Source organism: Cyclopterus lumpus, chromosome 5 (assembly GCF_009769545.1).
Source record: "Cyclopterus lumpus isolate fCycLum1 chromosome 5, fCycLum1.pri, whole genome shotgun sequence".
NCBI classification, from domain to species: domain Eukaryota; kingdom Metazoa; phylum Chordata; class Actinopteri; order Perciformes; family Cyclopteridae; genus Cyclopterus; species Cyclopterus lumpus.
Window position 1 is genome coordinate 2958567 of NC_046970.1, and position 17458 is coordinate 2976024.

The 17458-nt window shown below is 44.3% G+C and overlaps 1 protein-coding gene across 1 annotated transcript in view; it reads right to left on the bottom strand.

Annotated features, from left to right (window-relative positions):
- Nucleotides 1–577: 577 nt before the first annotated feature.
- The window catches only part of LOC117731175 (caM kinase-like vesicle-associated protein), a 33938-nt gene continuing 17057 nt past the window's right edge, over nt 578–17458 (bottom strand). The window contains exons 2-11 of the mRNA XM_034533351.1: nt 10268–10365; nt 9976–10107; nt 9033–9107; nt 8368–8506; nt 6492–6612; nt 6306–6381; nt 6023–6159; nt 5783–5861; nt 4172–4259; nt 578–3994 (exon numbers count right to left, since the gene is read on the bottom strand). Coding sequence (XP_034389242.1) covers nt 3605–3994; nt 4172–4259; nt 5783–5861; nt 6023–6159; nt 6306–6381; nt 6492–6612; nt 8368–8506; nt 9033–9107; nt 9976–10107; nt 10268–10362 — 1332 coding nt within the window. The 5' untranslated portion in view covers nt 10363–10365 and the 3' untranslated portion in view covers nt 578–3604. The remainder of the gene's footprint in view (nt 3995–4171; nt 4260–5782; nt 5862–6022; nt 6160–6305; nt 6382–6491; nt 6613–8367; nt 8507–9032; nt 9108–9975; nt 10108–10267; nt 10366–17458) is intronic.

Sequence of the window (17458 nt, forward strand, 5' to 3'; positions counted from 1 at the left end):
AGATGATGTTGAATTGTTTTAATTTTTTTTTAACCATCAAAGTCATCAACTCAGTCGAAGGAGTACAGTACAGAGCTCACGAATGCAAGACAGGACCTACAGGTGACCACTGGTCCTGGCGAACACCACATCTACAAATACACCTGTAAGTGCACGGCGAAAGGAACAGACATGGAATATTAAATACAGTGAGGAATGTATTGTGTTGGGGGGGGGCATTGCTTTAATCTGTGTAACAGTGTTTATTCGCCATCTAAACAAAGAAAACAGACGACATGAAATAATCTATTCACATAAAAATCAGATATTCTTCAGTGTAAGCCTCTATACTTATAATCTAAATATATATGTATGTATGTATATATATATATATATATATATATATATATATATATTAAACAATGTAAGAAATTATATTGTGTTATATTCTGAATGACTGGTCCGTCTACCAATCTACCTATAGCACAAATGGAAAGTAGATTCATGTATGAATAAAAAACAACAAAGTCAAAATTGAAATTCTACAGATTATAAATGTGAACAGTTTTATTCTTTCTTTCTTTCTTTTTTTAATCTAAAATGCACATTTTCATATAAATTCACAGGCGTTGACAGTCGACAACAGATTGGATGGAGTCAGAAAAAGTGGCCGTGCATATTATTATACTTTGATTATGTCATCCAATTATTGACACTGGGGCTGCTGCTTGGTGTGACCAGGGAGTGAGACCCCCATGGGGTCAGTGTGTGTCAGCTCAGGACCTCCAACACATTCTCACTCCCAAACTCGACCGGGGAGTGAGACCCCCATGGGGTCAGTGTGTGTCAGCTCAGGACCTCCAACACATTCTCACTCCCAAACTCGACCGGGGAGTGAGACCCCCATGGGGTCAGTGTGTGTCAGCTCAGGACCTCCAACACATTCTCACTCCCAAACTCAACCAGGGAGTGAGACCCCCATGGGGTCAGTGTGTGTCAGCTCAGGACGTCAAACACATTCTCACTCCCAAACTCGACCGGGGAGTGAGACCCCCATGGGGTCAGTGTGTGTAGCTCAGGACCTCCAACACATTCTCACTCCCAAACTCGACCAAGGAGTGAGACCCCCATGGGGTTAGTGTGTGTCAGCTCAGGACCTCCAACACATTCTCACTCCCAAACTCGACCGGGGAGTGAGACCCCCATGGGGTCAGTGTGTGTAGCTCAGGACGTCCAACACATTCTCACTCCCAAACTCGTCAAATATCGACACTTGGTCATGTGAGCCTCGAACTACGACCCTCCAGCGTCGGTTACGGACGTGTCAGTTGATGCTTGTTACATGCAGAGTTTTCCTTTTCAAAATAAACATCCAGTTTCCATCCGTTACATTACGCCGTCGTTTCAAAAATAAAACTAGTTTTACTCAAATAAGAACATTTGTTAACGTAACTTATAGAGTCGAATATGTGAGTTACGGGAGAAAAGTAAGGTCCAATATGTCAGCGTTGACGGGACACCAAGGTCAGTCTGTCTGTTGGACCCAATTGTCCACCCTGACCTTCACACCGATGACCTTTGTGAGTGAGTTGAAAGCCTGTTGGCTCCCATGCAGACACTAAAGGGGGCCTCGTTGCACTGTCATCAGACCCCCCAGGGGGCACTGATGGCGTCGGTATTTGACGAGTTATCACACTCACATGACAGCCGCCATGTGTTAGTTTAAGGGACTTCACCACCCCCCAAAAAATACATATTTTTCCTCTACAAAAAAGGTCTGTAGATTATCTTGAGTAACCAGATTCTGAGACTCTGAGCATCACAAGCCGAGTGCCACGTAGAGCCGATATAGTGAAGAGAAGGCAGACGTCTCTACAGCCGATATCTCCAAAACAATCTGGATTGATGAATAGCCCTCCAGGTAGGAGGCAAAATATGTATTTTTTGATTTTGGGGTGCACTGTCCCTTTAAAAGGACCCTGCTGGGTATCAAGGACTATAGACTTCTACTTACAGGTACATGGACTTTATCGAAAGGACACCAGGAATCACAGTTTCTGCAGCCGTTCGTATATATTGCTAAATTTCCCTCTAGAGTGATGACAGAGAACTCCTTCTGTAGCTCATTATTAGTGCTTGAGAGGACCACGTGGGGACAAGAAAGGAAAATATTGTTATTACTGTTTATCAAGTATAAGGAGAAAAAATGCTATCAAATACATGACTGAAAGAGTTGAAAAAAAACGACGACAAAAAGAAAGAAAGAAAAAAGAGAGATATGGCAATACAAATATAAATAAATAAACAATGTGTTCAGAAATGCCCAATAAATTATTCACATATTTCTTTAAGTACAATACAGGTCAGTTGGTGAAGATGACCGTCATCACCGGAAAGTCAAAATGTTGCGACCTTTGAAAGCCGCATGTGGTCAGTTAATGCACATTTCGATTTACAGTTACAACCAAATATTAAGACATATGAGTGAATATCCTAACACAATCAAACCAAAGCAAATAGCAACAAATAAAATTAAAAGTACACTTTCGTTGAAAAGCTACACATTAATTTGGATGCATAGAGCTCACATGTAATGAAGACTGTTTTTTTTTCCCGTTTTTTTTTTTTTTTTTCTTCATGTAACTTACATTGACAGCAGGGGTGCTAAAGGAACAGTCGCAATAGAGAGCATAATGTAAAGTGTGCTTTTGAAAAGAGCGTTTGGCTTCGGCGTGGCCGGAGGCGAGAGGCGAAGGTTCTGCGGCCGGCGATAAGACGAGAGCTCGGCGGCGGCGGCGGCGCATCTTGATCCACCGAGTGGTCAGAAATGTCAAATGAACAGCAAAAAGTGAGAATGCATGCTGTTTTGGCTACTTCTACAAAGGTCTCTATGTACAGGATCTTTACACTTAGAGCGATGAGGTTCTTTCCTGAGCAGGAAGTTAGCAAAGGAACATCGTGTGTGCGTGTGTGTGTGTGTGTGTGTGTGTGTGTGTGTGTGTGTGCGTGTGTGAAGCTGCCGAGTTCAAAATGCAGTACTGGGCATGATAACTCCCAGTCACCAATCGCAGTCATTGTTCAACGTGCAATGACCGGTTGGGCGTAGACGAGAACAATTAAGAAAGATAACAATGACAGGAACATGTGATCTTCTCCGTGTGTGAGGACCAGCTGAGTATCACGGTTTACGAGGTCTAAACATTTCAGAAACAATAATTTTTCTACCGATTCTAAGAACAAAAAGCTGTAATTACAAGAACGGCAGAGAGAAGTTCCCCAAGATGGCTCGTTAAAAAGGAATCAAAAGCCGTTTTTCAGCACAACTACGGGCTCCTGTATTCTCTTATCACGGAGAGAAAGAAGAATTAAAGCTGCGAGCTCGACAGCAAATCTGTTTGCCCCTAAAGATTTACACAATCGGACAAAAACACCGGATGGTCAGTGAAAAAAGACACACGGCGGGGTCAAAAGTAAGCAAAGATGATGCTAATGCTGCAAGTGAGAGAGAAGCAGAGTCCGTGTCACCATGCTAGCAGCTGGTGTACAGTGTGCGGGAGGACCAGAGGTCACGGAGGGGGGAGTTTGGGGAAGCGGGGCTGGGGGATGAGGGGAGGTTGGTGGGGGTCTAACCCTGCTCGTCCCCGGCCTCGGCGGCTGCACGGAGCGCGGCCGAAGCCTCCCCGTTGCACCGCGTCGTGGGCTCGGCCTCCCGCGGCGCCGGGCTCGGATGCTGCGGCTCCGCGGGGGCGGCGGCCTCCGCGGCGCCAGCCTGCGGTGCCGGTTGGCTCGTCTCCGCCCCGGCAGCAGGGAGCTCTGTGACGGGGAGCTCTGTGACGGGAGCGGGAGCCGGGGCCCCCTCGGCCTCCGCGGCGGAAGACGAAGGCGCGGAGGGGTCGGTGGCAGCCGGCGGGGCCGCGACGTCCGCCGGGGCCCCGGCCGCGGGGCCGGTTGCCTTCGAGTCGCTCTGCTCTGGTGCTCTCAGCCTCTTCATGATGGTCGTGACCCGCACAGCTTTCTGTAAGGAGGAGGGACCACAAGCTGAACTCAGACGGGTGCTGTGACCTGAGAACACCGACCGCTCCACCGTTATACAACCGCGGCACCACTGAACGCTCGCTCCGCGTTGGAGGGTCGCACAACCTCCTGTCGGCGTGAAGGAGACTTCCCTGGGAGAGACGACTGAAGGGCTTACCTTCCATTTGGCTCTGGCGAAGTTCTTCTCAATTTGTGCGCACACGTTTTCCTTGATGTTCTTATCTGAAGCTGCACCACCGGAGATCCTGTAGTAGAAAATGGGAAAGAACAGAGGGTTTTATGCTATCTTTGGATGCTTCGGGCTGCTGCACACAGTATCACTCAATTTGTTGTTCATTTTTCAAACTGTCAAACTGCCTTTAAGGATTATTGTTGATTATGTGTCAGCTTGAGCCTTCTTCTCCTAGTTTTTGTCCCCGTGACCATCGACTTGTGTTCAACATGCATACTTAACTGGAAGTGCCTCTATCAGAAAAACTAAAAATAGATGAATAGATAGTGTTCTCGACACAATAATATGAAACGTCTGGCTAACGGGCGCATTTGAACCACCTCAAAACTCAATGAGGTGTCCCTATATAAGAAAAGGGTTTTTCCTTTTGCCAAAGGAATGATTGTCTCTACTGGAATGCATTATTGTGGTCACACCGATGCCACTTGAAAAACAGCACTGTGCGGCTGTGTGTGGCCGTACACGAGCAAAACATCCGCCTGCTAACATGCTCACAATTAAAAGATGAACATCGTGATGTTTACCAATTATGATGTTTGCCATGTTTCAGCAACGCGGAGAACTGTCATCAGCCTGGAGCTTCACATTCCCTCAGCTTTGTGTAGCTTTATAGCTTTGTGTAGCTTTATGTAGCTTTGTGTAGCTTTATAGCTTTGTGTAGCTTTATGTAGCTTTATAGTTTTGTGTAGCTTTATGTAGCTTTATAGCTTTGTGTAGCTTTATGTAGCTTTATGTAGCTATATAGCTTTGTGTAGCTTTATGTAGCTTTACAGCTTTGTGTAGCTTTATAGCTTTGTCTAGCACAAAGCTATAAAGCTACACAAAGCTGAGGGAATGTGAAATTTCAGCGGTATCGGCCGCCGTTTCCTGCCTAAAAGGTCTATAAACCTACCGTGCACTAAAAGCCCCGACACCACACGGCAGACACACGCAGTGAGTAACTAACTTGTGAACACGGCAGAGCACTCGGCGGCTAAAGAGCCAGCTACTTCCTGCGTTGGCAGAGACCAAAAACAGAGCTAAAAGAAAGTGAATATTACACTAACATTCATCAGGCAGAAAGAAGTCGTGATGATAGGTCAATGCTGTTTATTGTTGTTGTTGCACGTGTGTTAGCATACTAGCATTAGCTAATTAGCACTTAACACTGAATGTCATGGGAATTTGAATATTTGGTAATACATTTAAAATATACATTTTGAACTGATGATGTCACTGGTTAAAGTGTAAAGGGATCATTTTTTATGGCAATCCGTCCAATATTTATTTTCAGAAATTCGAGGCATTTCCATCTCTGGAGCCACACGAGGTAAGCCGCTTTGGCTTATTGTTTAATAAAGTATAAATATTGATATGTTGTGGTAAGTTGCCGGGCAGATAAATGCTCATTAAGAAGAGCGAGTAGCCTTTTTAGAGGCCTTTTTCTTCTCAAAGCGATTTCAAGGGACCAAAGAGAAAGAAAGCAAGAACGCAGTCTGATCACACTGCTCTGGATTAAAAATGGTCTGCACAATATATCAAAGCTCTGCCGCCTACCACTCGTGGTTTATAGCCTCCTGGGCTGTCAGTCTCAGGTCTTGATCCACCTCCATCAGGCGAGCAACCAGACTCTTAGCTGTCAGAGACAAAGAAATCACACAGAAGCATCTCAAGGGTTTGTTCTCCTGATGGACATGAAAAGAAATTACTTGTGTTTCGGCCACTCTACGGTCACAAAAGGAGAATTCGACATGTTTACCCGGCGCGAGTCGTTCACTGTGTTTGTCCTGAAGGTACCTGAGTCTGAGATGTCATCCCAGTACGGAGAGTCAAACTCATAATCGCCTGCCAGGATCTTTCGGAACAGGTTCTTGTCGTGGTTTTCAAAATCGTCGTCGTCGGTTTCATCGTAGAAAGGAGGGTTGCCCGACAGCCTGAGGTTGAACGACAAGAATCAGGAGTCAAAAAACATCTATGCACCATATTTAAAAGAAGCGTATTCGATAACGTCTCACGATGTGCGATCTCGATCCATATCAACTGAGTCCCGGTGACTTTAAATGAGGTGTAGATGACTTACAGTATGTACATGATGACGCCTGTCGCCCAGCAGTCCACAGGCTGGCCGTATCGCTGTCTGCCAACCACCTCCGGAGCTGCAACCAGAGTACGGAAAAAAAACCATCGTCAAAGGCGAGTTGGAAAAAGCCGCATCGCGTTCTCCACGACGTGTTTATCTGCCACATTTGTCGATTTACATTCTCACCCAGGTACTCTGGTGTCCCACAGGGGTCTTTGATGAGTCCGTTCTCCAGCTTGGCGAGATGGAAGTCGCTGATGACTATTTTAGAGTGCTTCAGGCGGTTGTAGTAAACCAAGTTCTCCAACTAAAAAAAAAAAAAAAGAAAGAAATTGCGTATTATAGTATCGACTTTCAGTTGTGAGATCATTTTTGTTAACAGAACTATGATGAGGAGACTGGAAGCATCTAAAAGTTTATTTATCTGATTAAAAAAAAGAGAGACATTCAGTAAAGCTAAATGCCTCCACCAGGTTTGATGTATTTCCACATAAGACATGTATTGATTTTCTTTTGAGCTGACATCCCCATACAGAGAGGAAGCGAGGTACAGGAGCTTATCCAGGTTTTTTTTTTTTTTTTTTTTTTTTTCAATGAATAGTAATCACATCGCCGCCACCTTTTTATCTTTTACTCAATTATAGCCTTGAATCAAGCTCACTTTTGGGATTTACGTTGAACGCGTTTTCAAATCATACGGATATCCCTTTTCATAATAATATTGTGCGATTGTGTTCGTCATCACAAACATCTGCCGCTTACATTTCCCGTATATCCAGTATAGGCTGCGATGATAAAATGCGGCCAGTTCTTTTACGTTCTTTTATTCATGAAATGACTTTTCGCTCAGTAACATTTCGCTGTTTTTACATTCATAAATAATTGCTGACGACCTGGGAACATAGTTGCCTTTTTAATCTTCATATTGCGACATAAACACGATCCTGGTAATGATCCATAAATACATATGGATCTTTGAGAGAGAGGAAACAAACACTATTTTTGTTTGTTTGTGGTGCGAGAGGAAAGCGCATGAATGTATGTATGAACTCGAATGGAAAGCCATCCAATAGTTTTTTTTAAGTGGTAAACCCATCCTCATCGCCATCATGAAACATTAAAATGAGCTCAGATAGAATGTAATAAAACAATCTTCTGTCTTAACTTCACTAAAAGTGCTGTGTGGCCGGCATTTTCTACTAGTTTATGATCGGAAATTATCAAACCTGCGGCCCATAATCCCATTTTGTTCCTTTGGTTACAGTTTTATTAACAGTGAGGTTCCTATTACCTTGAGGTTCCTATTACCTTGAGGTTCCTATACCTTGAGGTTCCTGCTACCTTGAGGTTCCTGTTACCTTGAGGTTCATGTTACATTGAGGTCCCCGTTACCTTCAGGTTTCTGCTACCTTGAGGTTCCCGCTACCTTGAGGTTCCTGCTACCTTTAGGTTCCTGCTACCTTGAGGTTCATGTTACATTGAGGTTCCTGCTACCTTTAGGTTCCTGCTACCTGTTACCTTGAGGTTCCCGTTACCTTGAGGTTCCTGCTACCTTTAGGTTCCTGCTACCTTTAGGTTCCTGTTACCTTGAGGTTCCCGCTACCTTGAGGTTCCTGCTACCTTTAGGTTCCTGCTACCTTTAGGTTCCTGTTACCTTGAGGTTCCCGCTACCTTGAGGTTCCCGCTACCTTGAGGTTCCTGCTACCTTTAGGTTCCTGCTACCTTTAGGTTCCTGTTACCTTGAGGTTCCCGCTACCTTGAGGTTCCTGCTACCTTTAGGTTCCTGCTACCTTTAGGTTCCTGTTACCTTGAGGTTCCCGCTACCTTGAGGTTCCTGCTACCTTGAGGTTCATGTTACCTTGAGGTTCCTGCTACCTTTAGGTTCCTGTTACCTTGAGGTTCCCGTTACCTTGAGGTTCCCGTTACCTTGAGGTTCCCGCTAACTTGAGGTTCCCGTTACCTTGAGGTTCCCGTTACCTTGAGTTTCCCGTTACCTTGAGGTTCCCGTTACCTTGAGGTTCCCGCTAACTTGAGGTTCCTGCTACCTTTAGGTTCCTGTTACCTTGAGGTTCCTGTGGACAATGTGCAGGGAGTGGAGGTAGGCGACGGCCTCCAACACCTGGCGCACCACGTTGCTGGTGTCTCGCTCCGAGTAGTAGCCCTGGTCCAGGATCCAGTCAAACACCTCTCTGCCCGTTGCACTGTGGGAAAAGGAAGGCGTTACCTGTCTGTTGTTGAGTCATAAATGGCACATTTATCAGTTTGGAAACCCTCCTGCCATCCTCCATTTTTTCTCTCATTGTAATTTTACCATGTATCTCTATAGCGAAATAACAATAACAGTTTTTGACACTATTACACAACACACTCCACCTAATGAAGGAAAATGGTTTTAATCACTTCCCCATGGTATGTTTATTTATTTATTTTCAAACCCAGAATTCCCACAAATCAAGTGGAGTATCGCGTATATTTACTACATCTATGGAAATGCATAAAATTCCCCCGAAACGCACGCTGATGAGAATGGAGCAGCTTGCGAGCAATCGTATCTGAATATCAAATGAGTGGAGTTCAGAGCTCTTTCTCGTATCTACAGGGCCTCCGGCTACAACAGCTCATTCCCCATGAGCGTATCATCAATGCATATACAGTTGGCCGGGCCCCGGCTACCAAGAAGGCGAGCAGAGAGCCGTCCCCCCCCCCCAGACAGACATCTGAACTCACAGCTCGAGGAAGAGGAAGTACTCTTTTTTGGTCTCAAAGACGTCCACGAGCTGCAGAATATTGGGATGCTTCACCCTGAGGAGATGTGTCACAAGAGAGAGAGAGAGAGAGAGAGAGAGAGAGAGGAGTCACACAGGAGATGACGTCTCCATCGTAATGTAAAGACCTGCTCTAACGCTCGTGAGTGACACGCCGCAGTCGTCACGGCGATACAGAGAGAGGGAGCACCGCTGACTATGCCTTGGGAAACATAATGGTGAATTTGGCCCCTAAACGGTGCGATGGTTCAGGCTCAACGGGGGTTTGTTCCTGCACGGGAATCCCCCAGGAAGGCAAAAGGCTCCCAGAAGAAGTGTCTGACATCACTTCCTCAATCATACACAACTCAAGAGGTTCGTCAGTAAAACGCATTGCATTGTGGGACTCGTGCACGTCCTTTCGAATCTTTGGACATGCAGTAGCTTGGCTTACTTATTAGTAATAATAGTACTGTGTTCCTCTACAACCTGTTTTAATTCCATAAGGAGGAGGGGAGCAGTTTGTCAATAAGTTAATGTAGAAAACATGCACACTTTTAAAGACCCTCTACAGACATATTTCAAAACATAAAGAAATCCTCTGCCTGGGTTTGTAAAAATATTATTATTATTATATTATATAAATTCTATTATATAAATATAATAATTTTAATTGTTTAATAAGGCCGAGGTTATGCTAATATGGGCGTTACCTGAAAAGTTACATCGTCACAGGGAAACTGAGATAAACAACAACAGTTTGAGTGTCATCACTCAACGGCGTTTGTTTTCTCTCTTTTGTTTTCCTTTTCTGGAAATTGATCCCTGTGAAATTAATATTTAGGAAGATGAAAGAAAAAAAAATTATTATCGCAAAAACCAGTCATGCACTATCGAGAGAACATTAACCACGATGCATAACTTACATCTTTAAGATGAGGATCTCGTTCTTCGCGGCCTTCCGGACTTTCCGTCCGTCCTTCTTCAGGAACTTTTTACACGTGTACATTTTCATCGTCGTCTTGTCCTTGGCCCTGAAGATCTCACAGAACTCCTCCCTGAGAAGAAGCAATTTCCTTTATGGCATTTACAGGGTTATAAACACACACACACACACATATATATATATATATATATATATATATATATATATATATATATATATATATATCCTGAAGGTTTTCTCCATACAATGCATGCAGTTGTTGAGATACTCACGATTTAACGATCTGACCCAGGTCATATTTATCTGTCACTTCCGAAGGATTGTTATAATCCTTCTTTTCCCCGATGGTTATACAGCCAAACGGCATGACCTGAGGGGAGAGGGGGAGGGGGGGGGGGGGGAAAAGACAGCGGATTGAGAGAATAAAACGAATATCTACACTTCCAATCAAATTAATCAAATCAGGACTTACCCCCCCCCCCGACACCCCACCTGGCTGATCATTTCTCCCCTATCGGGCCTCACGCAGCATAATATGACACCGGATGATGACTTGGCAGAAAGGAAATGTAAATACAGTCCAGTAATGCTGAGAAAGCGTTTCAGAAGAGAGAGCCAAAGAGCCAAAGAGGCAAAGAGCCAAAGAGGCAAAGCAGTGGATTGTGTGACTGAGCCGTTCATGATCCGGACTGAATTCAGGGCAGAGCCACAGAGGGAGGCTGAGCTCTAGAGCCCACGCTTATATAAGTGGAATACAACGGCGAGGGGAATGGTTTCGGTTAGCGGGGAAGCTTCAACCCTTCGGGGGTCAGGGAGCCGGAGGAGAGCGAGCTGATGTGAGCGAGGCCACAAGTGAAGCATTTCCAAAGGGATGGGAACCGGCAATTAAGAGGCGCGGCACCCCGGGACTCCGGTGGGGGTTTAAAGCACACATGGAACACCTAATTGCGGTGCAGCGCTCTCTGCGCCTCTCTTAAATAGCATGGAGTGGAATTTGAGACCAGCCTGAGGCAACTTAACTGCAGGTTTTGTTTGTTTTTTTGTTGTTGTTTTTTTTTGGGTTACCGGGAATTAAAGGTTTCATTGTCAGCTTCGCTGGAGTCGTTATTTTAGTGTTTGGAGGGACGAGGAGGGGGTTCTTCTTTTGTGTTCCTGTCCCCCCCCCATCCCTAAAGGAAGTCAGGAGGAGAGGAACCACAATACATTCATTGTGTGTGTGTGTGTGTGTGTGTGTGTGCATTGTGTCTATTATATGCTATGACTCGATGGATAAATCCACAGGTGGATCGATGATCATTTGGATCATTTTGAATAGCCGGTTAAGGAAATAGCACATGTGACTCCAGGAAGTTCCTGCTCCCAGCCGACAAAACAAAAGAGCCGGCATAACCGTCCAGAAAATGTGTGTTTATATTTGTTGGTAATTGTACGTATTTGAAAGAAATGAGACGTAATGGTAATAAGTGAGCTTTAGAGGTGCTGGGAGGCATATCAGACAGAGTTTCCAGTGTCTGGACTGACATGAGACTGGGATTCATCCTCTCATCTATTCTCTGCCAGAATGCGAATAAGAATACATTTGGCTTCAAATTCAAAAGGAACTTCCCGAAACACAGACGCGAGAACCACAAAAAGAGATAGAACATCGTGTTTTATTACCTTCAACATCTATGCGATGCACTTCCAGTCGGGTTCTTTTATATTCATGATTTACTTTCATCCACTGAGAGATTTAAGTAAGATCTCAAACACATGATTTGTTTTACTGTAGAACTGAACACACACGGCCGTCATTAGGGATGCGAGTGAATAAATGTGTAAAACAAAGAAAAAAGAAAAAAGTATTTTGCTCTCCACACAACATCCATCTGCGGCAACAGTCAGCGTGACGGATGTTCACATGTGAATGAGAGCGGCCGGCACGAGACGTATAGCGCGAAGGGCGCGAAGGCCGATCCGAACGGACTCGAGGTCCGATCCAAATGAACGAGGCTCGGCAACCGAGACGTCTCACATTACCAGGAAAAACTTCCTTCTTCTCACCGCGGTCTGTCGTGTCGTCCTGGTCAAGGGGGGGCTGGCCTCTCCCACTCTCAGTATACTGTATAGAGGACACGTCTCTCTAAATGCTCTGGTCTCAGCGACGTTATGAAGGGAACGTTCTGCAGGGCCAAGTGGCTTAAATGGAAGTCATTCTTAGTGAGTCTTGGCAGAAGCAACACAAAAGAAGAAGAAAAAACACACATAAAAAAGAAAACAGTATTATGCTAGAAATGCATTAATATTCTGCAAGTGGCTATAGCAGTCCACAAGGGAGTCGTTGCATTGGAAAAGAGAGCGAAAAGAGCCTGATGGTGATGATGAAATCTAATAAATCTGCTGAAAAGAATCCAGATGATACAAAGAGCCTTTGTGGTTTTGGAAAAGCTTCTTTAAAAAAAAAAAAGGTGAACCTGTGGACTACGGAGACACGAACACTCACAGACATCCAAAAAGAGGATCTGCGTCAGCGTCTTTAGAGAAAGGAAAGCGAGGCTTTCTGTGATGGATGGAAGGAGCAGCTACGCTGGCAGTACCATACAGCGGAGGAGGCATTAATGGGCCCATTTGGACCATCAGCACCGCACCGGGCCTGCCTGCCAGAGCCGGGTCAGCTCGGGCCACCCGGCTCCATCGCCACTGATTTTCTGCAGACGCGGCGAAACATTCACAGGTCGGAGAAAAGAAAGAGAGATGGATGGCGATAAAGATCTCGGGCTCGTTTGACCTGCTGCTGGGGTACGGTACGCCTCGGGGGGAGATGGGCTTGGTATCTGTTTGGCACCGGTAAGCCCCCCCCCCCCCCCTGGCTCAGCAGCCACTAGATGAGGATGCATAGCAGATCAACCCCGGGCCACTGCAGATTTACTGAAGTGAGCCTAAGCGGCGCTGAGCCTCATCCGTTACGTACAAACTGTAGACGGCGCAACGCGAGATGAACGATGGGAATAAAACGTGCCGTATCAACCGTATAGGTCGTTTTACCCCACATGGTCTTCATCCTAGTCGGAGCGTTAACTGGAGACAGATATGAGGCACACAGATCCGTGGCGACACGTTTTCTAATCATTTTTCAGTGCATTCACAGATCGTATGACAATGAACTGTGAGGTTGAGATTTAGGATTACAGCCATATTGGGTTTGAGCTCCTGAAACACTCGTCACGGTGGGTTCAGGGACTAGAGATGCAAATTAGCCGTAGATACAATCTGCTGCAGTGCATCATTTGTGTTTTAACTGGTCCCTTTTTAAATAAAGATTTTTAAATCCTGTGTCCCCCCCGCATTAATACTTGTTCTCGTTATGTTTAAACAGGACACGATCTGAGCTGCGTTACTGTGTGTGAATGGCGTTTTTTTTAAAGAGACGGTTGTTTGTGTGAAAGCACTTTTATTGGTCCGGCGCGCCCACAAAAACCTCGAGTATTCAATTTAAAGCTTCGCTAATCCATATTTTTATATGAACGATGAATCAAATCACAACGAGTAATGTTTCACTTGTAGCGAGTTGTGGGGAAAACGTTGCTGATTAAAGTGATAGAAGTTATTGTTGGTCTTGACTTGAAAGCCCTGAACTGAGGCGCCACGTTCATATAATAAGAGATGTCAAATACATTTCATATACATGTGAGAGGTCAGACTGAGCAGCGATGTCAGAGGTGCGATGTGCACGCCGATTGAGACCCGAACGTGTACGTGGATGTTGTTAAACGACTTGATTTCATCTGAAAAATCACATAAAAAAAAAAAAGGAAGTATGAACTTGGCATTTCCAAGGTGACGGTTTTAAAGACACCGTTGACGCACAACACTTCAGAAAAGGTGAAGGCTGTGCCGGTGTATTTAAATAAAAACGAGAACACGGCCATCAGATTCATATTCATGTGCACAGTTAATAATAGTCGCATTGCACGAATTAAGGGCACGACAACGCTGCGCTGTTAGCCCAACATCTTCTCTAAATTCAGAGGAAACGGGCTCCGGAGACCAAATCAAAAGCCCTTTGCATGTATATTATTTCACAGTGTACAGAATTCAATGAATTCATGGAAGCTCAGTTCTGCAGCGTCACCCCGCTGCCTCATTACTGCAGCTTACGAGGGCGGTGTCTTTTTACATTTGACTTTCAGGGGAAATGGCTCCTTGGAAATGTGGACATAAAAGTTTGCTTGCACCGTCTGGGGTGTGTGTGTGTGTGTGTGTGTGTGTGGGGGGGGGGGGGGGGGGGGTTACCGGCCTAATTAAAGTTGCTACGCAGCTTCAACCCTTTTGCAGGGCCAGAGAGGTCTGCGACGACGGGGATGCAAAGTTGCATCAATCAGCAGCTTGAATGGCGGCAACGCTTTTTAAAAAGTTGGCGCACACACACACAATTGAATGAATTATTCATGGTTTAAAGGATTCTTTCTTTCCCCACTGTGTGTCGAGGAATCTGTGAGTCCCGGGGGGGGGGAGAGGTAGGGGGGGGGCTTGCTGAACAGTGCGCTGAGAGCGGAAGCAGAGGAAATAGAAAACTGACTCCTCTCCCGGCCCTCGTCCAATCACGGTCGAGTGCGCTGAACTGCTGGTCGGCGCACGCATTTTTTTACACACATACATATATATATATATTTATTTATTTTTACACACATACATATATACATATTTATTATTATTTATATTTTTTTACACATATATATATGTGTAAAGAAAATAGAAATAATAAATATATATCATTATTATTTATTTAGGCTGTCAAGGCCTGGGATCATAATCATTCAAATCTCTCTCTTTCTCTCGCTCTCTCTCTCTCTCTCTCTCTCTATCTCTCTCTTTCTCTCTCTCTCTCTCTCTCTCTCTTTCTCTCTCTCTCCCGTTCTGTTAATTTAACCTGCGAATATGAGATGCCGAGGTTTTGTCACATCAATTATTCATCCGATCCACGCTGACGCTGCTCCTCGTGTGAATGATAATCGTGGGCTTGGCTTGCCAGCGGGGGGGAAGTCTTCCTTTCCCACGCGTCCAAAATGTTCCTTTATGGAGACTTTTGATATACGACTCAAATCCTTTCGCTCGTGATGTGTGCTCATTAATAAAACGTGTTTAACGCCATGCGTCAATCAACAAATGAATGAACAAGGCAAGAAGGGAAAAAGCCCAATAAACGTCCACGTTTGATAAACGTGCAGCAATTTGAATATATTAATATATTTTCATTACTTTACTTTTGTCGCTCTGCCCAGCTTCCTCAAATGTTCCCTTTAATTTTTTTCACACAACATTTCTAATGACCGGGTAATGACCTCACGGGCTAATATAACCACGCAGCTGATCATAATCATACAGCAATGGCATCTACAATCTACTGCGAGCTAATTGTGTTTCCGACAAGACGGTCGACACGTTGACGGCAAACCGTTCCAGTATATTAAGCATATAACTAACAAGCAATGGGATTCATTTAAATACTTTACAGTTACCCAGCAAGAAGCAGGACACAAAAACAAATAAACAGTAATCACTGTGACAGCTGAATCCTGCTGAGGGCGCCACATTGCATGCAATCCAGCCACGACTGCGTGGCCACCGCTGACCTCCGATATGGCGTCTGAGGGGGGCTTCAGGGGGGCTCAGGGGGGCTCAGGGGGGCTGAGGGGGGCTGAGGGGGGGCTGAGGGGGGCTTCAGAGTGGCCTGGACAGCCTGTATGTACTGCGCATCGCTCTTCAGGTAAGTGCCTTCCCTATAGAGACGCGATGCGAGCACCAATGCCAGCTTGTTTTAATAAAACAGCTGCAGGCAATCCAACCTGAGGGAGAGCAGTGTGTGTGTGTGTGTGTGTGTGTGTGTGTGTGTGAATCCGTACGCCGCACTGTACGAAGGAAACAATGAGGAAGTGTGGAAGATTCTCCGCTCAATATCCGTGGAATAAAGTTTCAAATTGAATGCAGGGCCATTAGTTTAATTTAATAGAAGCTATAAACAGAAACTTTATTATTTGCAGCGCATTTAAAAATGGGCATTCGCATGAAACGTCATCGTCCATGGCGGGCCCGGGATGAATGAAGCGGCCTCCTCGGTCCGAGCGGCGTGCTCGCGCTAATTGAAAGTTCCCCTCAGAGTGCTGACGGTGACATCGACGGGCGGTAAATAGACAAGAAGAAGAAAGAAAGAAGAAGCCCATTAATGAAACCGACTGGGAGGCACTGTAAATTGATAACGTTGTCACGAAGCAGCACATTTCTGTATTGTTAGACACAGCATTTGACTCACTTTACAATAAATTACATTTTAATGAACCCGAGTCCAAGCTTAATAGTGTGTGTGTGTGTGTGTGTGTGTGTGGGAGTTATGGAGGCTATTAAGCCAGCTACATTTCCAGATGCTAGTTTTACAAAAGACGGGAGTCATTCAAATCCATCCCCTGGGCCATACGGACATCTTCCTGCATTTTGTATTTCATGACCGCTGATGAGACATTTTCATGAGGAATATGATTCCCAGATAATGGCGACACTAAAGGAACCTTCAGGGGGTTCGTCCTCTGGGAACCTGGAATTGTTATTACTTATGGTATTACTTATGGTATATTTATGGTATTACTTATGGTATTACTTATGGTATATTTATGGTATTACTTATGGTATTACTTATGGTATACTTATGGTATTACTTATAGTATTACTTATGGCATACTTATGGTATTACTTATGGTATTTTTGTAGTTTGGCTTTCTTGAAGAAACATTACTTTCTTGATTCTTGTTTGTACTCATCGTTGAATGCACTTATTATAAGTCGCTTTGGATAAAAGCGTCAGCTAAATGATATGTAATCTAACGTGTAATCTAACGTGTAATATAACGTGTAATCTAACGTGTAATGTAACATGTAATGTAACATGTAATCTAACGTGTAATATGACATGTAATCTAACGTGTAATATGACATGTAATCTAACGTGTAATATGACATGTAATCTAACGTGTAATATGACGTGTAATCTAACGTGTAATCTAACGTGTAATGTAACGTGTAATGTAATGTGTAATGTAACATGTAATCTAACGTGTAATCTAACGTGTAATCTAACGTGTAATCTAACGTGTAATGGAACGTGTAATGTAACATGTAATCTAACATGTAATAAAACATGTAATCTAACGTGTAATGTAACATGTAATCTAACGTGTAATAAAACATGTAATCTAACGTGTAATATGACATGTAATCTAACGTGTAATATGACATGTAATCTAACGTGTAATATGACATGTAATCTAACGTGTAATGTAACATGTAATCTAACGTGTACTGTAACGTGTAATCTAACGTGTAATGTAACATGTAATCTAACGTGTACTGTAACGTGTAATCTAACGTGTAATGTAACATGTAATGTAACATGTAATATAACATGTAATCTAACGTGTAATGTAACATGTAAT